This window comes from Rhododendron vialii, chromosome 1a, assembly GCF_030253575.1.
Source record: "Rhododendron vialii isolate Sample 1 chromosome 1a, ASM3025357v1".
In the NCBI taxonomy this organism is placed as follows: Eukaryota; Viridiplantae; Streptophyta; class Magnoliopsida; order Ericales; family Ericaceae; genus Rhododendron; species Rhododendron vialii.
In genome coordinates, this window is record NC_080557.1 from 11,409,005 (window position 1) to 11,436,329 (window position 27,325).

The 27,325-nt window shown below is 38.8% G+C and overlaps 2 protein-coding genes across 2 annotated transcripts; one reads left to right on the forward strand and one right to left on the reverse strand.

Moving 5' to 3' along the window:
• Nucleotides 1–221: 221 nt before the first annotated feature.
• Nucleotides 222–11,234, forward strand: LOC131301536 (protein MOS2-like). Its single transcript, XM_058327893.1, has 2 exons — nt 222–2,160; nt 9,067–11,234. Exon 1 carries the CDS (start codon nt 684–686, stop codon nt 2,106–2,108), a length of 1,425 nt encoding a protein of 474 aa, XP_058183876.1. The 5' UTR covers nt 222–683; the 3' UTR covers nt 2,109–2,160; nt 9,067–11,234.
• Nucleotides 9,533–26,362, reverse strand: LOC131301527 (protein argonaute PNH1-like). Its single transcript, XM_058327885.1, has 24 exons — nt 25,440–26,362; nt 24,124–24,261; nt 17,142–17,486; nt 16,525–16,733; nt 16,273–16,419; nt 15,974–16,107; nt 15,762–15,871; nt 15,365–15,471; nt 14,990–15,128; nt 14,787–14,903; nt 14,234–14,341; nt 14,066–14,137; nt 13,843–13,965; nt 13,529–13,688; nt 13,161–13,282; nt 12,642–12,779; nt 12,415–12,557; nt 11,667–11,729; nt 11,444–11,507; nt 11,233–11,368; nt 10,549–10,622; nt 10,367–10,461; nt 10,254–10,285; nt 9,533–9,900 (listed from the first exon to the last, which is right to left on the reverse strand). Exons 3-24 carry the CDS (start codon nt 17,472–17,474, stop codon nt 9,734–9,736), a joined length of 2,793 nt encoding a protein of 930 aa, XP_058183868.1. The 5' UTR covers nt 17,475–17,486; nt 24,124–24,261; nt 25,440–26,362; the 3' UTR covers nt 9,533–9,733.
• Between the last annotated feature and the right edge of the window lie 963 nt (nt 26,363–27,325).

Here is a 27,325-nt window from a genome sequence, read left to right on the forward strand (position 1 = left end):
AATCAATAGATAGCGATGAATTCTATTAGATTGTGAAAAAAATTAAGTTTTTTAATAAAAAATATGCATGTTTTGTAAAACTTAATTTTGCGCGCCGGACACTTATTTTGGGTTGGGAGAGTAAAATAATTCCGGACTAAAAAAACACGGAAGAAAGGCGCCCAAATTACAAAAATGCCATCAATTTAAATAAGCCCTAAAAAACTCATCGCTAACTTCTCTTCCGCTTCTGATAAAAAAAGAAAAAGAAAAACTTCTTTCCACTTCTCTGCGCCTCTCTCTCCAAACCCACCTCAAGAAATCGAAACCAGATCGTCATCTCTACGCAGGTAATCGTAACCGAAAATCGTCTATTCTTCTTTCCATCTTCGTTTTTCGATCTACACATCTTTCGTTTTAGATCCAAATACTAAAAGAAGAACTGAGCTCCTGAGGTTTCTTTATCTATTTCGTTTTCGAAGTAGAGACAGCTTCTTCTTCTTCTTTTTTCCCAGTTCTTCCTTCATCAGTTCCAGGACAGATAGTCTGGGACTCTTAATCCTTTAGTCCCCGAATCAAACGAGGCTTATTGTGTAATTTTGAAATCTACTTCGACAATCGGACAATATCAGTAGAATACTCCCTCTCTGGTTCGAAGCCCTAGATCGACTACAGAGAAGCGCGCTCTCTCTCTCTCTCTGACCATGAAACTCTCCTTCTCTATCCCACCGAAACCCTCTTCCAAAAAACAGCAGACAAACCTCAAGCCTTCCCCTACCTTCGCTGCCGCCGACCAAGACCCATCGAAACCCACCAACAAAGAGTACCTCACAGAATTCAACGCCTCCAAAACCCCATCCTCCGCCCAAAACCAACCCAACAAGCTCGTGATCCCCCCCATCCCCAACGAATACCGTCCCCACAAGAAGATGAAGAATCTCGAACTCCCCCTCCGCCCCTCCGACCGCCCTGACCTCCGCTTTGAGCTCGAAAACCCCTCTGCTTCTGATGCCGCTGACGGTGGCCCCCACATGTCCTACGGCCTCAACCTCCGCGACTCGAGTGCGGGTAATAATGCCGGAAAACCGGAATCTGTAGAGAGGGTGATGTTGGAGAAACTGAAGGAGGATCTGAGCAGGTTGCCCGACGATAACGGGCCCGATGAGTACGCCGACATGCCGGTGGAGGGGTTCGGTGCGGCGTTGCTTGCTGGGTATGGGTGGTATGAGGGGAGGGGTATTGGCAGGAATGCCAAGGGCGATGTTAAGGTTGTTCAGTATGAGAAGAGGACTGCTAAGGAAGGGTTAGGGTTTACTAGTGACATGCTGCCCGCTAATAATAATAGCGATAAGAAGAAGGGAGGAGGAGAAAAAGGGTTAGGGTTTTCTGTGGGGAATGTTGTGAGGATAGTTGGTGGGAGGGATGTTGGGTTGAAGGGTAGGGTTGTGGAGGTAGTACTCGGTGGTGGTTTTATTGTCGTGAAGCTTTCGAGGAGTGAGGAGGAAGTGAAGGTGAGGATTGGCGATGTGGCAGAGTTGGGTTCTGTTGAAGAAGAGAGATGTTTGAGGAAGTTGAAGGAATTGAAGATTCAAGGATCGAAAGATGTGGTTAGTGGTGATGGGGGAAGGACTAAGTTCAAAGACAGTCATAGAGAGAGTAAGGGTGAGGGAGTTGAGGATAGAAGGAAAGACGAGAAGCGTGGTCGAGAAGGAGGAAGAAGAAATGAAAAAAGAGAAGAAATGACCGGGACTACTAATCAGTTGCCTTGGCTTACTAATCATATTCGGGTTCGGATCATTAGCAAAGAGTTGAAAGGAGGGAGATTGTACTTGAAAAAAGGCGAGGTTGTGGATATGGTTGGACCGACTAACTGTGACATATCTATGGATGACAGTAGGGAACTGATCCAAGGTGTGAACCAAGACATTCTTGAGACTGTGGTCCCCCGTCGCGGGGGTGCAGTTGTTGTTTTGTATGGCAAGCACAAAGGTGCCTATGGAAACCTAGTGGAGAGGGACATGGACAAGGAAACGGGCATTGTCAGGGATGCTGACACTCATGAACTGCTTAATGTGCGTCTGGAACAAATTGCTGAATTTATTGGAGACCCGAGCTATATAGGGTATTAGTTTTTATGCAGCAACTGCCAGCATCTATGATGGGTTTTTCTTCGAGTTCAAGGTGCTTTAAACTCCATAGTGTAATTACACATATCTTTAGTGATTGAATGTTTCCATTGTAAACATTGTTAGTTGGTCTACCCTTCATATGCTATTGTGTGCTTGTTTGTGTATTTCCAATAATTATGGAACATTTTCATCGTAAACATTGTTAGCTGGGCTGTTTTCTTACTTACTGTTATGCCTTGAAACTGGGCAAAATTATTTAATGTTGCAAGAATTGAACATGCCATTGTTCTTTCTGTGTGTGACTCTTAAGAAGTCTGAACTGACGAGGTCTTATGATAGCTAGATTGCTTGTCAATTGAATGGAAATGGAAGTCAACCTTATAGTATAAATATGGAGCTTAATATGGGACCTTATAGTATAATTCAAGGGACTACTACATTACCATTACATTTGTAGGATTCTACCAATTCCCTTTTTTTGACCTAATCTAAGGGATGGTGCTGCTAGAAGCTGTCATAACGCGATGTTTGGAGAAGTAGATAGTGTGAGCCTTTTGGCAATTCGTTAGAATTCCTGAATCAAGCGGAAGGCATGCATCCGTTAGGGCAATCTCGTAGTTCGTATGGGGGGAGCTTTCCATCCCCATGCCAAGACAGTGCTAGATTGGAAGTTCAGGGCCCTTCCCGGCATGTCAGATGATGTGTTAGATTGAGGTCAACACGTACATCTATAATGACTAAACTGCAGCTATGTAATGTCATTTACCTGTTTCTTCTGTTCCCTGTAAGTGAAAACGGTCATCGATTACGTGCTTTAAATGACATTTAACTTAATGTTTCATGTGTCATAGACTCATAGGTTATGAAAAACAACAGAGGTAAATAAAACATGTATATAATGATGAAATTAATCGGTAACATTTCCTATTTGACAGTGAACACATGATTGGACCAAGAAAGTCTTATGATTTATCGACTAAAAAACTTTAAAAAGTACCCATGCAGGTAAGACATGTCTGGAACATTAATCAAACAACCATTGCCTTATCTTTGCCCTCATGAAGTGTATTACTTTGGACCTGTTTCACAAAAAAAGGAAATGTCCTTTGAGTTTAAGGCTATTAAACTTAATCTTCTTGTCCTCGGGCATAGGTTATTATGTGAGTTGATACTTTCTACATGAGTTGTAGTTATTACCATTTTTAGAGGTCGAATAGGTTATTATGTTGTAGTTAGTCATGCTGCTATGGCAATTTTAGCTCTATCGGACTAAGCATGCAGTATATTTGCTGAAGGAGGGGAAATTGGAATATTATTCGAACATTAGAGTTAGATATAGGTGCACCTTGTTGGAGGAACCACATCCGCGGAAACTTCCTTGAAAATGCAATACACTGTGTGTCAGTGTCCATCGAAACATCAAACAACTTTCATATGGGTGGTGTTGTAATAAAACTAAAAGAAAGCCAGAACAACCATTACGTTTATACAAAGAGTGTGTGTTTGAAAGGGCTCAACTAAAATTGAGCTGGACTATGAAATCTATCAGCATAAAATAGGATTCATAACAAACGCCTTACACACAAACCGAAAATTATGCAGTCTACTGAGCTTAAGTTTGCAAATCATAACTCTGTGCACATATTCCTTTCTCCACATGCACCACCACATGCTGCATTGAGGTGCCACCATCCAAGATTTCGTCTTTCTCTTCACCCTCAATCCATTGCTCTAGCCCCACCCACACCTACCCTTGTTGCTCCAATGCTCCTAGTTGGTAGATGTTATAGAACCGAGGGCAATCCAAAGGAGGTGTGGGCCCAGCTCATGGGATTAGCCATCTACCCTATGATGCTGTGTTTTGAGTGGCGGGAGATCTCTACGGTTGCTACATTAGCGTAGATGAGTTAAGCTATGACTTCTATAGCCCGCGTATGATCTGAGTTCATGTCAAGGGAGATGGCCATCAGATTTTAACATGTGTTAAGAGTGACCAGTGGAGTTCAAGATTCTGTTGTAGGCCGGACCAAGAGTGGGGTTTAAGGTGGAGTATGAAGATGAGGTGGACAGAGGGAAGGATATGGGGCAGCTTTGAAATTTGATATGGGCAGCTTGCTTGCCTCTTGTTGTGGTCATGATGAGGCCGCATAGCACTAGAAAGATGGGTCAGGTTGGAGCAATAGGATGATCTGGTGGTGGTGATTAGGACCCATCGTTGCAACAACAAACGTAAAATTGGAAACATGTTGATGTTGTTTTGGGTCTTTTCCTCTGCCCGTTGTACATGCAATAGCTTTCTGACCTTTAAAATCCTGTAGAGAAATATTTTCTTCAATCACATAGCAATCCAAAAAATTGATATTTTGATATTATCTTCTTTCTTTCAACCATAAAGTTCCCCTGTCCGATGCTTGAAACTTGTGTGGAGACATGGGATCTTTGTTTTGCATTTTGTTTGGATATTCATCTAGAAAACTTACTTAGCGATTTGAGTTCACAAAAAAATGAGGCATAAACCTGTCATAGTGTGCATGAAATTCCATACGACACCTTATAATACCATTATTAACCTTTGGCTTGATATAAATATATGGGAAGATATGAATTATGTTGATGTGGCAACATGTGCCTTGACATTGGAATTGTATGATTTGCACACTAGGATACATACCGGCACCTGACGTCACGAGTCTGTAACATAGGAATATGCTGAAAATTGCCATTCCTTTTTTTTATTCTAGAGTCTTATTGATGGATCACGGCTGGACATTGTTGTTTTTTTCCTTTAACCACTAGTACTTGGAAAAATGAGTCATGTACTATGTTTCTCAGTACATGCATCTATAATATGTTTAGGTTGACCATATAACCTGTGTTTACCTGTACTTGGGTTCGAAGTGATTATGAATTTCTCTAAGCCAGCCCAATCCGGTGAGTTAGTTGGCTTCACCTTGTGGTGGATTATTTCAGAATTGCTGCATTAGAGTCATGTTTCTGATGATTCTAAAATGTTAAAATACTTCGCCTTAGTGTGGGTCGGACGGGTCGTATTGCAATCACTTGCGTAGATCTTGTGTCTTGAATTATATGTTTTTCTCTGAAGTCTTAGGGTTCACTTTTTTTCCCTAGCTTCAAATGCAATAGGAAGAAATAGTCTTACGGATTTTTTTTCGAACTTTATGGTAGCAGGGTTCATGCGAACTGAAATGTAGTTAACTGATTGGTAATTAGGTGAAGAAAGCTTTTGTAACTTTTGAAATATATTCCTTGGGATGATGTTCGATTAGTCATGTCTCTCAGCTTAATTTAGTGATCGTGTTTTCTGCCTTCCTCATTTTATATTCATCTTAAAGTCTTTCCTGCTTGTATTTTGAATTATACAGCACGCAGCAATTTAATACGTAGTAATTTACTGACATGTATAAATTTGCTGAAAGGAGGCTTAATCACCATCATTGTCCTGATTGGTGCATCATGTCTAGAAGGAATGTTGAGTTACTAGGTCATTTATTTTTGGATTGTCCAACGACCTTGATTTTATGGCATCAGCTATTTCAATTGCCAACCATTTTTTGGGTTTTTGGACAAGGTTAGGATGAATTTGTCAATATTGATTTCTTGTGGCATAGAGTGTGGTACTTGGCGTCTTTTTGTGCTTCAATATCTATTCCCTTTAGGGGGTACCCTTTTTTTTTTGTTGCTATTACTAGCGATTGAAGGGTAGTGTGTGTTTTGTAGTTTTGTGATTGTGTTGTCCCATCGTATATTATCACTAAATAGATAACTCCCCACTAGCAAACGAATCACAGCCACGTAATAAGCGAGATGTTGCGATATTTACTGATCAATTGAACTTAAAAAAAAAAAAACCAGAGCAATAAGAAAAGGGTAGTTCAAATGTTCATTACACGGTCTGAAAACAAAACCAGCCAAATGGGACACCGCGCACCGAAGGAAAAGAATGTACACACCAGTAGCATAATCAGTAACAGCAGGGGTGGGAAACAGATCAGACATGGCTGGGAAAGGGGCGTAGGGTAGTATTAGAAATGAGAAAGGGAATAACAGCATGGGAGAGCCAAAGAAGAAGCAGCAGCAATCCATGTTTTCCTATTTCAATCCATCAAAGGAGAAACCCTGATTCCCCCCTTAGGCGTCACAATCCTCTTGGCCTCTCCATATACTAGAAAATAGAAATTATGTGCATAGCATGTATCAGTTGAAAATGTGGACAACCCCACACATAGGTCAAAAAAATTGAACTGCAATGCATTTAAAATTTTTTAGTCAGAGATGTGCTGGGGACATTGCAGGGACATGTAAGGAGTGCATAATATATCTAAAAGGTTTGGCAGGGTGAAATTGCTGCTCAATACTTAAGTACTTAGTGATTTTCGCTTTTAGACCTTGATAGTGTCAATATTATTTATGCTGTTAGTATTAATTACAACTTTAGCAGTTTAACAGAAATTGATAGGAATCATCTTTTTGCTTTGAGGAATTTATAGTATGTATGTTGATGTTGAATCGTACCCAATGTGTGTGTTTGTGTCGTGTCTGTATCAGTGCTTCTTAGGTTCAAGTCCTTTGATGACTTTATTCATTACCCTAGCAATTTCTCGAGGCTTCAAATTTTGTAGATACATGCATGACTGTGAAACCAATGAACTTTTTTATTCAGTGGCAATTCATGGGAACATTTTTTGTAGCGCTTCTATTAATAACAAGGGTGGGGAGTCTCTATTCATCCGGTTTGTTTGCTTGTAAGTCATATTTTTCATAATCTCACTGACAAGCCAAACGTGTTGTTCTTTCGAGATTTCTGAGTGCATTCTGTACTGTGTCTATGTGGAGATGCAAAATCTTTTCAGGAGAGTGGATGAATTGATAGTCATCTTTCTGTTGATGGTGCGTTTTGGTTATAGATCTAATGATTATATTCATGGGGAAGCATATGTGTTTTTTTCCCACTAATTAACCCGCTTGTATGTTAGCTTTAGCATACCTGACTTCAGAAACAGAATGTTATCCATTTAAGGAGATTGCAAACTTCTCAGAGCAGAAGTAACGAAGGCAATGTCGGACCATAGCCTTGGAAAGGTCTGTTTTTATGCAATTCTGTGTGTAATTTGCCCTATACGAAAAACAAACACTCTTGCTTTCATTTTAAGAATATTTGATCCATGAGTTTGGTTGAGCTTCATATTCATGTGAAACTCAATACATTTTCTGGTGCATATTCCATGTTATGGTTTGCTGGTAGTGTTCAGAGTTAGAGGTGCAGCTTTGGTAAAAGGTTTAGTTCTGTTCTTTCATTTTTACCTATGTTTTGGTTGAAGTTATATGCTGCAAGTGTTGGTATCACATTTTCTGGTAGTATTCCTAATAAATAGAGGTCAACGCATTATGCTTGGGTTCTCCATTTCGCCTTTTCCCACCGTTTTCAGTTGGGAAAACAATAATAGGAAACCGAACTTTTGAAACTATGAATGATGGAAAAGAGAAAACTGTTATAATAGCTTCGTTTAATTTTGTTTGCCTTTTTTTGTACATTACGATCCATGAACCAAATATAGCATTAAAGTTGGTGCTTTCATTATGTTTTTTGTTGTACTTGAGGGCAATAAGAGACTGATTCAACTATAGAGCTTATTAGGCTCCATTGATGAAACTATTGTTTTAGTGGTACTTGTATAACTAAGAGACTGATATGGGGGTTTCCAGTCTTTTCCTATTCTATTCGTTTTCATTTGGTTTATGTCTTTTGTCTGTGAGAATTTGATTGCATGGTTCTGAAATCTATTTCAATATGTTTCAGTATTACAATGATTGGAATGGGAGAGAGTTTATTTCTTAGAAATTTAGCCTTGTTGAACGTCCAGAAAATGTATCTGGTAAGCTGTTCGTAGACCAAGGTTTTATTGTGTAAGGGAAAATTCATCTCTAAAGTAAGGACTGTTATTTTGTATTGTGAAGTTATGTTCCATATACTGTTCTCTTTCTCAAATCATACTATATTATACCTGTTGATTGGTTTGGTAGCATCGTAGGAATTTCAAAATAGTAGGGTGTGTGTGTGCTCGCTTGTGCTCGAGCACTGGGGACCCCGTAGCGCTGAAGCTCACAGCAGAGGTGTAGCCATCCCAGAACAATGTTGTTTTGGGGCAGATAATATGATAGTCGTTTCGGTCCTATTATTTTCCAGAACGAGGAAGACAACACCGTTGACCTCCGCTATCAAAGCACCATATCACCTTGCAGACTAAGGACATCACCGGTTTGAACCGCTATCAAAGCACCATATCACCTTGCAGACTGAGGACATCACCACTTCAAACCGCCAATTACCCCGGCACCCTAGCAAACCATTAGATCCTAAACATCTTTGATCAGTAGCATCTAATTGTTCGAAGCACACCAAATTAGACCAAACACGCCACCACTGCCATCACCAAATCAAACCAAACCCACTACCAAATCAAACCAAACCCACTGCCACCTCCAAATCGGAGCAAGCCCACGGCAATCCTTGCCGCATCCTTGCCGCAAAATGCAACCTACTTGTCCATAATTTTGGGGCTTTTCTGGAATGTTGGGGTTTTTCTATTATTTTTTGTACAATTTTTTTTTGGAGTGTTGGTTGTTTCCATGACTGTGATTGGTTAAGATTGCTTTTTGAAATTTCAGGTTCACAGATGATTATCGATAATGCCAATTTACATATATATGTATACAAATTTAAATGTATGTAAGATGCTGTGATCGTTTCGGGAATACCTGATTTTGGTTTGTGTTTTCAGTCTTGCTATTGTCAGCCCGCTGGGCTGACAATAAACACACTAGAAGACAAGAAAAACACGTATTTCTGTGTACCTTTTATACCCTTTAATACACATTTACACACTCACTATTGTCAGCATATTGGGCTGATTTTAGAATTTTCCTTGTGTTTTTGCAGCCTATTAATACAAATGAACTGTGAGTTCAATGCGAATGAAGTGCGAGTGCAAAACTGTTGGGACATTATGCCTAAGTTAACTTTGTGGCCAGTTCCCATCTCCTATTGAACAGATTGAGCAGCTTCTACCAAATGTCTTCTTTTTTTTAAGCTCTACCATATTCAAAACATATTCTGATCAAAATTCGAAAAGCCAAATCAAAATGCAAAAAGTCAAAAAGTAGGGTAACCGAATAGGCAAACACCCCCATTATCTGCTCAAAAAAAAAAAACTGCTAAAAAATCCAAGTTTATGGACCTTTATGAACGACAAAAATGATTTAGAGAATTTGTTTCAGAACATCTTCAATTTGATTATGTTGTTAACAGTATCTGATTCATTTGATTTTTCAAAAGGGATTTTCTATTTGATTGAGCTCCGTAAAGTGAACGTCTCGGATCAAAGTTTTAGACACGAGCCCTGTTGTGCCACCAAAAAAGGTCATAATGCATTGGTCGCATTCTCTTATAGGTGTACATCAGTACTTGTGCTAGAAATTGCACTAAAACCAGCAGAAAATCTTGTTAACAATGCACTCGCAAAATCTAGACGACATTCATGTACAAAATCTCTCACAAGTTTTTAACCCTATGATTTCCTTCTGTGCTGTACTTTCTTTCTGTTCCTTTAGCAATAGAACATCACACTCTTCACCTTCTCCTTCAATGCCGGTAGTGGACGGAAGCAAGGACCGTTTGTTCTGGTGGTACGCATTGAAGCATTCTCGTGCACGTGCGGTTCCATGTAGAATCTTGCCCGGTAGGCCGCCAGATGAGCATAATATGCCGGTGGCACTGCAATGAAACGCTTAACACTAATTAGATTCAATTGTGCTTTTGCCTAAGAAATATTGGATTTTAACTGAATAAGCAATCGAAAATGCCATATGGGCATGTCAACTGAAAACTCAAAAACGAAAACAACGTACGCACTACCGTGCACGCATTTTTTCAAAACACGTTTTGGTTGGAGGGTTGTTGGAGGGAGGAAATGGAAAACAGAAATGCGAAACGCAGAACAAAAAGTTTTAGCAAACAGGGGAAATGAATAGAAAGGAAAATGAGTTATGAATGCACAGAGGCAAACTCTTGGCTCTACCATGAGTAGACTACATTTCTGTAGACAAAAAGAGTTAGTAGAAGATTACCAAGTGAAACAGATCGAGTGCACCGAGCATAGCTGCAACAAATAACAGCACATAGATTAATCACTGCAAAAGGAGGAGATGCCATAAAAGCATCAAAAGGGCCGATTTCTTACGTGTAACATAAGTTGTTTGTCAACGATTGGATCTCATCCGCACTAAAATTGTTTTCGTCCCAGAGAACATGATAATGAGCTGGTCTACTTGTTCCCTGAAAAATTTATAATCGAAACATCTCAAAAGTTCGTGAAGACCCGATTTAACAAGATCGATGGAAGTATGGTTAGTAGCATCATACCTGGATCCCAGCATGACTGCATAGGTAGAAGTCAAATTCGGTAGGATGACAAATTTTGGTATCCACCACAGTACCTACACTCAGTAACATCTCAAAAGTTCACATCTCCTAGTTTCTATTTAGAGTAGCAAAATTCAGTTGGTTATAAATACAAAGAAGCAAGGACATGGTCACATGGTAATGTGGTACAGACACGACACGACTTGATAGAGACACGTGAACATGGCATTGATCAATAAATTAGGACACAAACACCTCCAAGACACTTGAATGCAAAAATACGTGTTATAGGTACTTAATACAAATTCATAGGTGAAATCATTATGTTGAGTTAAAATACTAGCCAGGTACAAAAATAAAATAAAGTGATAAATAAGTATTCAAGAATTAAACATACATGAAAATTTGACCTGCGCTAACTTTAAAAAAAATAATAATTGTGATCTCTTAACTTTTCGCTAACATGTCCCCATCCTACTAAAAGATTTAATGAAATAACCGACACACATTTGGCATGTCTGACACATGACAGACATGTTCATGTCACATATGCGCAGGATCATAATATGTGAGGTGGTAGATGTCTGTGTGATTCTTAACTTACTTAATACTTTTCATTCACTAGAAAGGCCGGAAGAGGTTTGCTAGCTCCTTGGTAGCTACAATATGAGAAAAGATCAATACCTGGCAAGATGTTGCCGCTCTTGTCAGTGCTACTTTTGTCGTTGTGGTTGTTTGCAAAGAGCCGTGTGTGGTGGCGCTTTTGGACAACAATGAATGTCACTGGAGGTTGATAACTGGGTTCCAGTGATGCACAAGCCTAGACACAGCCAAATTATAAGCACAATAGTGTCGTGTAAATAGGTATTGCAGGGATTAAGCATGTGGAACCAACCTTGCGAATTGCATCGAGTTCATATAGTAGAACCTGGTAGAACTGCCCATCACTAACACCATCCCTACGTACGTATCACGGGGAAAAGGAGAATGGAGCATCAGTAAGAGCACATGGACTGTAGCTAACCAAAATTCTCATATAAAATGCAAATTAGAACCAATGTAACAACCAATGGGAATTTGGGAGGGAAGCTTGTCTATGGAAAAGTAGAGCGGAGTACCTGTAGAATATTATTCTCATTGGTTTTTGCCCAGTTGCCTTCTGAAACGATAGTAAAAGCTCTCTGCAGTTGCAAACTTCAAATTGTCATGTTGGGTTATGAGATGAACACACAATAAGCAACGGCTATGCTGTTTGGATTCTACAACAAGGACCACAACAACCCATGAAGGAAGGGATTAAGCAATGCAAATGCCGTAGGTGGAAGGGTATTCTTCTGAAAAATTGCTTGGGGAAGGAACCTAAATTTATTAATCAGACCACCTCAACTGAGTTGGGATAATATTCCATTGAAAGATTCTGACTATCTAAGAAATTTACTGCATATAAGCATATTGGTTGTAAAACAACACCTGATCCAGGGACAGAGTAAGTATGTTAGTCTGGGGGTGGCGAATGCAAATCGGGCAATGGATGTTTTACACATTGCCACCATCCGACCTCCTATCTGAGCTTCAAATGCTATGGCATGAGCACTGTAGTCCATAACCCTCAAGGTTCTCTTTTATACAGGATTGTAATTTATCTCAGTTTAGACAAAGGACCATTTTGAGAGTACCCATGCTTGATAGCTCAAGATTCCCTAATTGTGATACATATTTGACTTTTTTGCATACCTAATACGTGCATGTCGAACAAAACATGGAAGGCACAAATGTGATCTAGTTACTTTGATACCATGATATGGGTACATATTCACAAGTTTAGAGGCGGCAAAGTCATTGGAATTTGGAGTCTTAAACATGTACCTGATCATGCCTCCGGTAATTGTGCCACCCTTGGGATCTTGCCAAGTTTTGTACAAGTCTTGAATAAGTTCTTGACGATGAGGCTGTGCGCACACTAAACCAGCGTATTTTGTAACTTCTGGCCAGTCCTGAGAGGCTACAACCTGTACAAAAGTAAATGGGATGAGCTTAAAAACTAAATCAATTGAGAAGATTTTAGAAGTATAAAAAAGGTTTGATGTTCTTACAGCAGCTATAGATGGACTACAGTCCTCTCCAAACTCAGGATGAGTAACATCAGCTCCGAATATTATTGTCGGAATGTCACTTACTAGGGGAATTCTCCAACGTAAGGCGTCTAACAATACAGTATTCCTTCCTCCCATCTACAAGGAAATAAGAACATGAATTCAATCTTACAGAGAAAGCCGTTTTTGGTTGCAGTTTTCATAATGAATTTCCAGAACATTTTTTCAAATTCTTGTTTAGTTGACGATTTTCAGAACATGTTTTCTGATACTTTTATCAGACTGTACACATTCTTGAGAAAATGTTTAAACCATTTGGAACGTAAAATGAGTAAGGTACTCTAAAAGGATAAGTATTTTATACTTCCAAAGCAGTAGCTTATTTTAACAATTTGCTAAATTCATTCTAAAAACTGCTACCAGACAAAGTTTACAGAAAAATGTTCTGCCAAATTCATTCGGAATCCATAAGGTTAACAAGACACGAAAACAGAATAACCCGGTACATTTATGACATACCTTGACATTAATCTTAAGCGACAGATTAGACAGGTATTGTTTGCTGATCTTCAAGACATGTTTCGTAAGACAGCACTGAGAAATCAAGCCCAGCTCGGTTTCACAAATTCGTTTCAGATCACCTGATTTGGAAGAAACATGCTGAACTTTAGTCAATACTACTTGACATGGTTCCTAACATTTAGTACTCAAACCCAAACAATTTGTTCTTAAAACCGAATCGTCCTAGTTCATTAACTATATATGCAAGGATTGATGGAATCAAACAATTTAAAGTTCCAGATGTAAGGCACATGCATTTCCGTTTTTTAAGCAACAGAAAACTACATTGCACCTTTGAAATTATGATGGCTACATTACCCACATACCATACAAGGAGCCATTGTTGTCCGGAAGAATGGCAATAAGTAACTCTACTTCTTTCCCTCCAAGTTTATTTGCTGCAGCACTACATACATATTTCAGGGCCTTCTTTACCTGATCTGGTCTTGCTGGGTGGATAGGAATTACCGGCTCAAAGTTGAATTCCTAAAGATAAAGAAAATAAAAAAAGTAAATTCGTAAGCATGTTTAAAAAATCAGAAGTCATGTCGAATATGAGAAACAATCCACTCAACATGACAATAACTTGAAGTTGAACAAATTAAACACAGGCTATAGTTTACAGGATCAAAAAGCTTACCATGCCAGAGCCTTGGCACATCTTGATCAACTGATGACAAAAACCACGAACTGTGCTCTCTTGAACACTTCGTGAGAAGTTGATACAAGCCCAGTAATTTACGGTGCTTCCATTTATCACTTTCTGCATTATTGCAAGAAAATTACTTTTATACCTTTAATCGGCATGTTATACAGCTGTATACAAGTAAAATTTAAGTAATTTCCTCCTGCGGATATGTTACCTTATTCGTCATGTTCCACTGACCAACTTTAGGCAAAAACTCTTTGTCTTTTCCATTATCATTGTATTTCAACTATGAAAGGCAAAATGAGGGACAATGTTACAATCATATACTCATGAAAACTGATGTAAGAAGATATCAAGGAATTGGATGCCGCAGAGGACTTACCCATGGGGCTGGAAGAACTCGAGCTTCAACTGATGCAAGATTGTCATCTATACTGATGCCGAACTCCTTTGCATAAGGATCTTCATTATACCCACTTTGGTGAATTGTCTGAACATATACCAATTAGTGCCCATTAATTGCCTCCCAGTGCCAAACACATGTTTCTTCTGGGTTGGGCATGTCCGGTATTGATTTCCTTCTTCTTCATTCTCACTTCCCTTTTTTTTTTTTTTACAGGTTTTCAGAAGTAATGAATGAATGTATGAGAACGACTATCATTTCGAAGTCGTTTTCAACTTTCATGCGAAAACAGATAGGGTAATTAAAAAAAATCCTTCGTGGAATGTCCTGAAAATTTGATTATTCTTGGAAAATTCAGGCAAACACATCACCAAACATGTTTTTTTGTAATTCTGGAAAATGGTAACAGAAAGTGAAAAGGAACATACAGGACACTCCGCCCCTTAAAATAAAGGCAGTAGGCAACAGGGTTTTAGATTCAAAGGCTTTTATCAAAAATAAATGCAAACAACCAATTATTCGAGATGCCAACCTGCAATATTTCTGCTTCTTGTTCCTTAGGTCTTTGGCATGAGAATTTTAACAAAGAAGTTATCTGCTTATCATTAAGCCTTTTTGAATATCTCTGCCCCTCAACTATCTTGCAAGCCTGAAATAATATGGCAACAACCAGAGTTATTATCTAAGGACAACAAGCATATAAGTCACTTAGTTGAGAAATCATCGCAAGCCTACCTCCATTGGCAAATAGTTCACTTTCCTAGCACTTCCCACTAGGAGACAAGGTAAATGGGAATGTCGGATGGTAAATCCATACACCTCTTGAAAGTAATCAATAACTGATTTCATGTTCTTCTCCTCATCAACTGGAAAACTTGGGAAGCAGAATAATGCAAACCATAAGTACCATCAGAAGTGGTGACCACTGGTTCAAATGATCAAAAACTCGGCCACATTGTGCATTTGATGCCAAAGGTTGTGCCCATATGCAATCTACCCCACTTAGATACCCGTCAATGGGAACTATGGGGGGTGCATTGTTTGATATGACTACTGCCAAAGAGGGACAGATGATGGGAAAAAAATGAAAATTATGTTCAAGAAATGTACATGAGCTCCCTTGTTGGCTGGGATGTCAACCCTGAAATACGATACTTTCTTCGCGTGTTTCCCCTGTGTGTAACTTCAACTTTGACGCCTCTCAGGGCTTTCTTAACCTGACATCCACATAACCATTGGTCAGAACATGTGAAGATAATTGGTAAGTTATGTTATGAAGGGTGCAGCTAGCTAACTACTCACCATTTATAAATCTAATTTTTATATTCAATAAGTACGAAATATTCCAGGGATATGAAACAAGTCCTCTCAAGACATGAAAATCTTGCGCATTAAAAATTTATATGGTTTCACATATATCATCTTTGTGACCAAAGAGTACCAAAAGAAAAGCATGCGAAAGAGAATTAATATGGTAACTTTGTCTATGCACCTTTAGCTAATGTACCTTAACACAATCTGCATCTGATAGTGGCCTTGAATAAACATCTTTGCCCAAAACTTGGGCTACAAACTCAATAACCGGAAGTGGTTCAATGAATGCGGTTGCTGACATGTCTGAACAATAAGATACAAAATAGAATCTTTCAATTATTTATATATATATAAGCATCATGACATATTCAATCGATTGAATCAAATTAATTAGAACACCCATACCAATATTAAGTGACAACCCCATCTGCGTAGGTTTCACACTCTGGTAGAAGCCACGCCAAGACTGTAAGCCATTACCAAGAGGCTGAGGTCTCTTAATATTGGGAGAATAGAAGAACCTCCCAACCGAAACGTAGCTAGATGTAACAATTGAAAAGAATATCAAATAATTTAAATCCCGCATATGTTCTCTATTTCAATTAATCAGAAAACCAAGATAAATGGATATGCCAAAAAGAAAACAACAAAGAAAAATGAAGGAAAATAGAAAAGAAAAGTAAATGCGTGGAAATTGCACGCACCTTTGGCATGCAAGCTGCTTTAACACAATAGCAATTATCTTGAGCGCTTCTAGGGGAGTATCTATTTGTTTCCCGGAAACAAGTTCATGTAGTTGATGCATGCCAGCACGAGCTACAAATTTGATTGTCACTTTAAATTCCCGCTCCCTGACATAATTAGTTTAAAGTAAGCACACTCAAAACTTCACCAGTCCTACGGATTACATTAAGAAAACAAGTGCATAATCTCACACAATCGTCAAGATTATATACCTTATGATTCCTAATCCCTCATCTTCCTCAGCCAACGGTATCGTGAACTCTTTTGAGGTAAAAGGCAATACCCCAGCTATGTAAAGGGCTTCTCTTCCATCATAAACAGGTAGCCTTTTCCCCAAGTCAGTATCTCTATGAAGTTTCACCAGTTGTGTCATTACTGCTTTGTTCAATTTAGTAGAACTAACCTCTGGTTCTATGGTAACCTGCACCAAACAGTATGAAAGTAAGTTATTACCATGCCAAGCATTCACAACACTAAGCACATTCTGTTGTCAGGATCTCGTAAAGAAAACAACGAGAGATGCGTCTCGATCATGGATTTGCTAGTGGATTTGTGCACACCGGGACAAAAACTAATTTTGCACTTTCATTTTGTTATCTTGTTTCTAGTTTCCTCTGCCTTTTCCCTTTCATTCATATATGTCTCAACTAATCCATGAACAAGAGCATGAACTATAATGCAAACTTAGGCCGTTTTGTCCAGGATTTGGCTAAGGAAAATAATAGAAAATAAAAAATCTTCGCTTGTTCGCTTCATTATTTTCTTATATTTCCGTATACTAGTCCATAATGGAAACACAACTAAAAATATCCATATGACAAGAACTTACACTATACTGAGTTAAATCCCTCTCTGATATTTCCGCTAGAAAATGATTGGCTTTAACCAAACACTTGCTACCCATTTGCCCATACCCGGGCCTCCGGTGCAACACAATAATTTTGCTTGAAGGTGGAGATGGAAAACCGGTTTCCGCTTTGGCTCTCCTTGATTTCTTTCTTCCCTTGTTCCTCCCTTCACACTTCTTTGCATTGCATTCAGCAGAGCTCTCTGGGGCATTGTTTAGCAACTGGGAAACTGAATGCTGGTTCATTGATTCCACTAGAGGCCTCCTGGAAATGGCATACCTCTGCTCTGGGTCTTTGGGTTGCCAGTGGGGCATTTTGACAGTAACCTTCACATGTTCCATTTAAGTAAGCATCTTAATACTTGAGCATCATAATTTGAGATATACATAGGGGGAGAGATGACAGGGAGGAGAAACAGAGTGAAAACAAAATATAGCACAAATAAGTGTTTGAGAGGTATTGGCATGGCATTTTTCATGTGTACTCTTGAGAATCTTAAGAGGCTAAAAGCAGTCACTTTTTGAATGAATGGATTTGGTGGAAAAGAACAAAAACATTTGTTTTTTGTTTGGATTAATAAAGGAGATGACAAAAGATAAAAAATGAATGGTGATAACCCTCAAATCCTTTGCACTTAAAATCTCCTTGTACGTGTTTTATTAGTGGATTCTGAGTCATTGAATCATGTACGATTCTCACGTGGTTCAATGTCCCCGAAAATGCACCGGAACACAGGTATAAGGAGAAATTCAAGTACGGGTTATTCGGATGAAGAAAAATAAGGGTATGTTGGTTTTTTTAGAAGTTCTTTTTGACCATTTTCATACAAAACAGTGAGATTTAGCTAGAAACCATAACTTTTTCCCCTCCATCCAAATGAGGGATGGAAACATGCAAATGGATTAAGAGAGAATCAAATCCCAACAGTTACGTTTTTTTTCTTTTTTCCTCGTCAATATTTTGATTCTCTGAAAAGTTCAAGCAATAAAAAAGTGTAAGAGACATGGAGTCATGCAGATACCCATGGGGCCAAGTGAAGGCAGTCATTATCCAAATTAACAGGTAACAAAAAGTAAGAAACGAAAGTACATTCCTATGCTGCCACATTTGTTATTTTGTTAATGCAACTATGAATTTAGGAGACAAACAAGGAGATTGCAATAGCCGAGAGGCCTTTCCCCCAACGGCAACAGGGGTGCACTAAGGTGCTAGGAGTTCGGAGGTCATGAGTTATCAAGATTTTTATTTATGGGTTTGCAATAAACTCGAAGAATCGAATATGCTCTAAAGGCGAAAATCTGACTAAAGTGTCGGATACGTATTCCACATCCATAACTCAAGTTTCAATTGTCCGACTAAATAACTTAAAAGAAAGTCATCAAGAAAATCATCTTGACGACCATTCTAAAAAACTTATCCACGTGTATTGTAAAGCAAAGTGTCCCGCTATGTTAGATTTCTGGTCCGCCACGTCACGATGCGCCCATGCCTCGAGTGAATAATTACTCATACGTTGGAAAATCTATGCGTGTAGACACATAAAAATATTTGTGCATGCATCACTAGAGTTTTTTTTTTTTTTTTGTCTCTATTGAGTGGTGAAGAGCCAAAAAAAAAAAAACCCATTTGTCCCCTGCCAGTGCCCTCAGTGCCACTAACAAACTCGATCTTCTCTTTGTGGAGTGCTTTATTTTATGGGGATAGCCACAAAAAAACAGAGTGCCCTGCCCTAGATCATCTTTTTGTTGGTTCAACCCACTGGGTATCACAGTGAGGATTAAATGGACTTGTGGATCTTGCCAAATTCTTATCGCTTAATAGTGCAGCTTTGTAAGACAAAAAGAACAACCCTTTTCAGCTGCACGCAGGGGGGGCTTTAACTTCTTCCAAAGCCCACCCACAATAACACACAGGAGTAGTAAATATAGTATATAGGAGGCTACGAATAAATGCTAGGGGCACATCACTCGGCCACATTCTGACCATATCACTCTCACATACGTGTGGGTCTCACCCCTAAATGTGTGGAGCCCACATACATGTGAGAGTGATATGCCCGTTGCATTATTGAGCACACGACATTCGTAACCGTAGGTCAAATAAAAACTCTAAAACTGCACCTGTTTACACACTCACACAAGTGTGCAGGCTCCACACGGACTAATACGTTTGTGTGAGCCCACACACTTGTGAGCGTGGATGTGTAAATATGTGTGATTCTAGCATTGCTAGTAGGTCAAAATGTGTATATTACTCGTGGAAAAGTTAATTCTATTAAGAAGACAATTTTATCATAGTTATTTTGGGAAAAAAATGGAAGGACTATTTCGAAAATTGAATTCTTGGACACTTATTTAAAAATCATTTGATGACTAGTGCTATGGATCTGTTATTGTTAATCTTCTTCTTTTTTCAGGATTTTTCTGAGATAAACAGATTAAACTATTAAAGTCATAAAAATAGGCCCTGTAACTCTCCATCAAGTCTAGTCCAAAGATCCAAGCCTGGTCCATACACACATACATAGACAGCACTGTACATAGGGGAAAAAGGAGCCTAAAGTACAAAAATGGGTCCTAGAGAGGTATGTGTAAATGTGGCCAAACCAACATAATTAATGTATAGCTTCAATGAAACCTTCAATGCAGATCTGGGTATCATAATTCTCCTTTGTTCTAAAACAAAACAATGCATGAACTTTCATTGGGTTTGGTGGCTTAGGCGTTGTTCCTCTAGAAAAGATATGCAATTTTCGGATAAAAATATTAGTAATGTATTTTCGTGCATTGTTTTCCAAATTTCTTTGCATCAAATTAAACAACTAACTGATAACTTTAATTTGGTACTACAGAAAACAAAAAACAATTCTACATTGAAGTACTTCATTTTTTTTGTTCGAAAATTACACATCTTTATATACAGAACTATCCTGGCAGGACGGAGGGAGTAATATATTTCACTTAATTCGAATATTATGTGCTTCAACAACCTTCTAAAAGTTGTGAAGCTTAATCGTATCCATACCTACAAAAGATTTTCACTTGACCTAGCACCAGGACAGACATACAAAAAATATACAGGGAAACTTGGGTACAAAGGATTTGCAACTCTCCATAAAACATGGGGTCCAATCTCTTCTGTTCCGAAAACCTCTGTGTCTCTGTACTGAGAGATTTTTCAGCTGTAGGATTGTGTGATTTTCTTTTTTAATGTTTCAAATCTAATGGCCAGAAAATCCCTCGGCACAGAGTTTTTTGGCACGAAGAATCCTGCCTCATAAAACATTGGGGAAAAAGAGGCCTAAACTACAAAACTGGGGCAGGTTTATGAGTAGATAGGGCTAAACCTTCTGCAATCTAATCTTAGCTATCCACAAAACCAACCTTCCATGCAAAATGCAGGACTACTCTGTTTCTCCTCAAGACTATAATTCTCCTTTGTTGTCAAAAAGCAAGACACAATGCACGAACTTTGCTAGGGTTTTTTTTTGTGTGGCTCAGCCACAGGGTGTGTCAGCAGTAGTAAAAAACCAGCATTGATGATAGGCTCTGTTTGGTAGGACAATTTTTCAGGGAATTAGAAATGGGAAAAAACAGTCAAACTTTACCCTTTTGATCTCATCTCAGTAGCCTTTGGAATCTTCACTGTATCTCAGTTAGAATCTAGTCCATCAACCAACCAATTAGCTAACATGTTATTACCGACTGAGGGGGGAGGGTAACATGTTATTACCGACTGAGGGGGAGGGAAATCGTACCGCCGGCCGCCAGCGTGCCGTCTCCGGCCACCGGTGGGCCGATCCGATCTGTCCAAAAATTCTAAAAAAACCCCGATGGGGTCCACATGAGAATCAACGGCATCCAAGGTGTGTAGGGTGTTTGATCCAAGCACTCTTTTTTCGTGTATATACACGTATATACATATATACACGAAAAAATAGTGCTCGGATCAAGTACCTTACACACCTCGGATGCTATTGATTCTCGTGTAGGCCCCATCAGTTTCTTTTTATAGAATTTTTGGACGGCTCGAATTGGTCGTCCGGCAGCCGTCGGTACGATTTCCCTCCCCCTCAGTCGGTACTTATATCTTTTTCCTGTTATCAACCCTCCTAGTTGTTTGTTTTATTCGACTGTCTAAAAATCCTTACCTTTTTGTTTTCTTTTTTCAGAAAATGAGATTGAATCTTGACGCCTTCGGAATATCTTGTTATCACGACGTGGAGTCCAGTGGTAAGTGTGGAAGTAATGCCCGAACAATATTCAAACTATTCTAAAGTTGTGGACAATTACTAAACGAGTTCATATTCTTTTTCGCTGGTGGGTGGAAAATGTGGAGTTTTCGCCATCACCACTGTCGGTCTCCACTAATCGTCTTTTGTTGTAGTCTGAACCTTTAATTTTATCTTGTAGAAACCGGGGAAGGAGAACTTGCTAAAAATCAACCCAATTGGAATAGGCATATCAAAAAAAACTGTATTTGGTTTATAATATGACCAGTTTGATACCTTCAATAATTTTTTAAAGCTACAACGTCCATGACAATCATTCTTATAAATCAAAATTTAAATTTTGATATAACTCTCGCTTGCTATCTGATCAAGATGATTTTCAATGTGGATGTAAATAAAAGGCAAAAAGGAAAACGAAAATCCTATTGGTACCGATGGTACCGTAGGGAAAATACACCGACGGCCACTGGACGGCCGTCTTCGGCTACCGGACGGCCGATCCGAGCCGTCCAAAAATTTTAAAAAACAAAACCAAGTGGGCTCACGCGAGAATCAACGGCATCCGAGGTGTGTAGGGTACTTGATCCGAGCACCCCTTTTTCGTGTATATACATTCATCTATATATGTATATGTGTGTATATACAATGGTGCTCGAATCAAGTACCCTATACACCTCGGATGCCATTGATTCTCACGTAGTCCCACTCGATTTTGTTTTTTAAAATTTTTGGACAGCTCGGATTGGCCGTCCGATGGCCGGAGACAGCCGTCCAGTGGCCGTCGGTGCATTTTCTCTACGGTACCATCGGTACCAATAGCAATACTCAAAGGAAAAACCAGTCGCGCTCTCTCTACATATACAGTGTGGGATTTGTCGGCAGAAGGAACCGGAGGACAAAGCTTGGGCGTGGGTAGGGGCCAAAGTGAAAGCCCATTATAGGCCAAATGAAAACGACGGGACGCTGCAGGGTTTATTCTCCAAAACCAGCTCCATCTGCTAGTACACTTCGCTCTACAGTGGACTAGTACAAAAGCAGAGCACAACCCCATAATGCGGTACTCCCTTCTTACCCCGTTCTTTTTTTGTCTCTCGTCCTATTTCAACCGGATAAAAAACTAATAATAACACTTGTATTGGTAATACTGTTTATATGTAATATGGATCTCGTTTGATAGACTCTTTTAAACGATGTTTTTAAATCACCTAAGAAATTATAAATGACAAGATATAATCAATTGAAAAGTGACACGGACTTTCGAAAGGAACTAAAAAATTGGGACGTAGGGAGTAGTTTTTATTCATTCATTTTTTTATTTATTGGTCATAATGCGGTTAATACCCAAACCAGAGTGTTTATTGCTAGAGCCATACATTAATTAGGAAAATTATTCAATGCTCCAGAAGTATACTCACTCCACTCACATATATGTGGGGCCCACAAGGAACTACATATAGGCTCCACATGTTATGTGAGGAGAGAGAGTATACTCTCGAAATATTGGATAATTACCCTATTAATTAATGACTCAGTTGAAAATGCCGTTAATATTTAATTTGAGAATAGAAAAAAGGCCGTTTTGAGGGGATGCTGTTGGTATATCATACATTTTCCGGACAATATTCTCTTCTCGAATATTCAAACACTATGTTACATGGACTCGGATAGATATGTCAAGAGCAGGTATTTGTCTAAATATCGAGCTCATTTAGTTCATTTCTAGGATATGGCTAGGACTGTAAACGAATCGAACAGCTTGCAAGTTCGAGTTTTCGACTTGTTCAGTGAACTCGGCTTGTTTGACAAAAGCTCGACTCATTAAGGGAGATTCGGCTCAATTAAATAGACTTATTCAGTAAATGACTAAACTTGGCTCGTTAAGGCTCGAGCTGAACTCGAGATTAACAAAGTTCGGCTCATTTACAGCCTTGGATAGGGCAATAGGTTTTTTCTAAAAATGGACTGTAGGACTTCTATATCCATACAAGAAGTCATACTCTCTCTCTCTCTCTCTCTCTCTTGTATCCTTTCTATTGCGGGCTGGGTAGACAAAATACAACAAACCCATCACGTGTAACTGTGGGGGTAGTCAATAAACGCAACGACCAGAGGGAGAAAAAGCGAAAGGAAACCAAACTAGCACAGTTGATTAGTCGTACTCCCGCTCTCAGTGGAGGCAGGGGGTTCGAGACATGCAAGAGGCGCGATTGGAGTTCAGGGCTATAGACAACCTTTAAATCCTCTGTTAACTAACTTATTAACATCCCCGCTAACTGGTTAACATACAAAATCTGACCAAAAAAAAATAAGTGTTGCAAAAAAAAGGTAAGGAAGAAAACGAAGAACAAAAAAAGAAAAGAATATCCCTTAATTCCCTACTGTTCAAAAGACACGGTTGAGAATGAAAAGACAAGATTTTTTGCGTCGAAAATTTCTGTGTCGAGTGATTTTTCGATCAATAAATTTAAAATGTAAAAAAAAAATCAAACAATTCAATGGCCAGAAACCTCTCATCACAAAGACAAGGTTTTTGGGCCGGATGAAACCGGATCCCGAGGAGGAAACGCCAAAAAGAGCAAAAAGACATAATAAATCCACAGCCCATCGCAATGATGAGTTCTATCCTAGAGAGATACGCCTCCTACTACCACTAATAAAAGCTTCATGCATAAACCCAACCCTTATGAGAGAGAGAGAGAGAGATAGAAGAGAGAGAGAGAGAGTCAACAAACCTTGAGCTTTACGTTTGCTGTTTTATACGCCGTTGGTCATTTATAGCACGCTGCTTTGGTCTTCAATGCAAACCCCCCTTTTCACCTTCCCTTTAACTGCAACTTCGGCTTACCTACTACTCGAAACCAAACCCTGATCTGCATAAAATCCCATCCAGCTTTAGGGGTGTGCAAGGGTTTAAATTACGGTATCGGAATATGTAGCGGTAATGGTAACAGTGTAATGTTATTGAGAGTATCAAACAACACGCAATGGGAATCGGATGTCGAGATGTGAATTTTAAAAATCATTTTTGACTACAGAAAATTTTAAACACCCAGCTATTACCCATAACCGTCGAATATCAGCGGTGGGTGTAACGGCCGTGAATCCTAAACGGAACGATACGTAGAGGAAACCGGTCGAGTAACGGCCGTGAATCCTAAATTAACAGACCGCTACGTAGAGGGGAACCGGTCGAGTAACCGCAGTAGGGGTGATGGCCGTGAATCCTAAACAGACCGGTACGTAGCGGGAACCGGACGGTACACATTCGATTTTTCATCTCACTGGCATATCAAGGTATGACGGTATTTCGGAAGGCTGAAAAACCGTTACGTAACGGCCGATTTTCGAAACCTTTGTTGTTGTGGTGCCGAAAACGGTGTTACAGAAACCTTTGTTGTCATTGGATGCTTCTGCTAGATACGACACCATCCCCGGTTCGATTTTCGCCACGTGTCATTGGATGCTTCTGCTAGCTTACGACACCATCACGAAAGTCACCACCTCAGTGCATCGGTGCACATATACAGTGATTTAAAAAATCCTGATATGGACATGCACAGTGAACGTATTAAATGTTCATGAGAGACATGAAAGAGATCGATCGGTCTCAGACAGAGGAATGATGAGTACTGAGTACTGGGAAATTTAACTGTGGAAGTGCTTTTGACTTTGAACCCAAAAAACAACAGTAAATAACTACTCCCTTCAGAGGCAGTAAAATTGAAAGCTAACAGAAGCAAGAAGAATGGGAACTTACCAGAAACAGATAAGAGGATCATAAATGTCATTTTCTTTTCTTTTTTGCAAAACATTGAAACCAGACAGGAACCCACCGAGAATATCTGCTCGTTTTCGAGCAACGCTAGCGACACAACTTTAAAACACTAGTTCGGATATAACCGGGTTTAGAGTCGTTCGATGCACGCGGTTCCACCACGTACGTCGCACGGCTCTCCGAACACAGTTGTGTCTGGCCGGAAGCTGTGTACGTTCTTGTGCTTTTAGAGCGTTTTCATTTCAAGAAAACAAGAAGATGAATTGTACGTACCTCTCAACTTCCAGGTGAAAACAAGAAATTTAGACGCCCCAGAAATGATGCTACTCCATATGAGCAGCAGCTTTGAGCAAGAGAAATTTGCAATGTCTTTGAGAGTGGTGATGCGAAAAGCTAGGGAAAAGCAAGGGAAAAGCAAGAATGTGTTTTGAAACGAAGCACAAGACTGGATGGTGAATGGAATGAGAGAGCCTTGGGAGTAATAAAGAAATCGAGGAGGTGTATTATATGGAGAAGAATGCAGCTTTTTGGGTTTTTTTTTTTTAAAGTGATTTTGGCACTCTACGTTTAGTTTTTTATGGACACTTTTTTTTTTGTCTTTATCCTATGAAATTACAAAATTATTTTTTATTTTGTTAGTGTTCATTTGCTTTAAAGTGTATTGTTGTAATTTTAAATAGAAAAAAAGATAAAAAATAGAGTACCAAATTTTATTTTATTTTGAACCAAAGATCCTTATTATTTTTGTCTCCATATTTCTGTATCTTAATTGAAATACAAAATAAACGAACAAGCAAGAACTATCAAACATAATACATATTTTGATGGAATAATTAATTATTTCTGATTCGATAATTAATACAGTTTTTTTGTATATTGTTCTTGATAACTTAGAGTGCCCGGTCAGATTATGAGTAGGTCAACTAATTATTCAGATCCAAATTTCATTTTTTACTAGTAACGAGGAACCAAATTAAATTTGGAGCAAAAAGCCTCGTACTACTTACAATTTTCTGATACAGGTAGATAAATACAATTTCAATTTGGCCAAACCCGCACCCGATAGATCTACACCAAATTAAACTTCGAATTGTGCCTAATCTTTTTTCATTTGTATTTTCACAAGTAAATATAAATACTACCTTTTTCATGTAATTTGCTTTTTCTTAACAAAGTAAAGATAAAAAATTTAAAAAAAAAACATATCGTGTTTTTTTGTGGGGGTGTGGGAATGCATGTGCAGAGAGTGATTAGATAAAAACAAAGGTCACTTTATATATTCCAGAAGCCCCATACTCTCTCCTCTTCACTACCTTTTTAAGAAAAAAGTTACTTCAAATTATTATTTTTTTTATAAAAAACATACGAGAAGCAAAAGAAGAGCTTTGGTAGGATTATCACCTTTATGTAGTATATATTAAACAGCAAATCATACTTAAAGGCGTGCATTTGATAAATATGCATAACTTTCTTGCAGTGTGGCGTAGGCAGAAATTTATCTTTGCAGGGGCAACATTAATTAACATGTTCTTACAATTTTCTATCTTTCATGGCACACAACCGTAATATAAAAGAAATGAACTTAGAACGTAAAATTACTTACAATATGCAGATGGATCACGGGTTTTTACGAAAAAACAAATACTTAAAAAAAAACTTTTTGGAACATGATGACAAAGATAATAGGCGATGTAAGTGCTACAAAAAAGAAAATGCGTATAGTTTTTAGATACAAATTGTCATGATCTTTGTAATTTGAAAGTAAAACTGATATTATTGAAAATTGTGCTTTCTTGGTCCTATTTATATAACCAATATATATTCAAAAGGACTAGATTAGAGTTTTTCGGTGAGAATTTAAATAGGATAAAAAACAAAGTGAAGGGGGGAAAAAATGAAAAAAAGGTGTTAGATTCCATACATGTGTAAATCTCTGCAAAGCTTTTAGTACTTTTCCTTGCTGGTCTTCCTGACATCTATCCACACATATTTTACATTGCATACATATAAGAGAGAGAATATGCAAATGCTGCATGTAGAGAGAGAGAGAGAGAGAGAGAGAGAGAGAGGTGGGGAAGGAAGTGGGGATGGAGGAAAGCAAACAGGAGTCGGCTCTGATAAAGGATATTTTTTTGGAGTATTGCTGGAGGGGGCGCCGT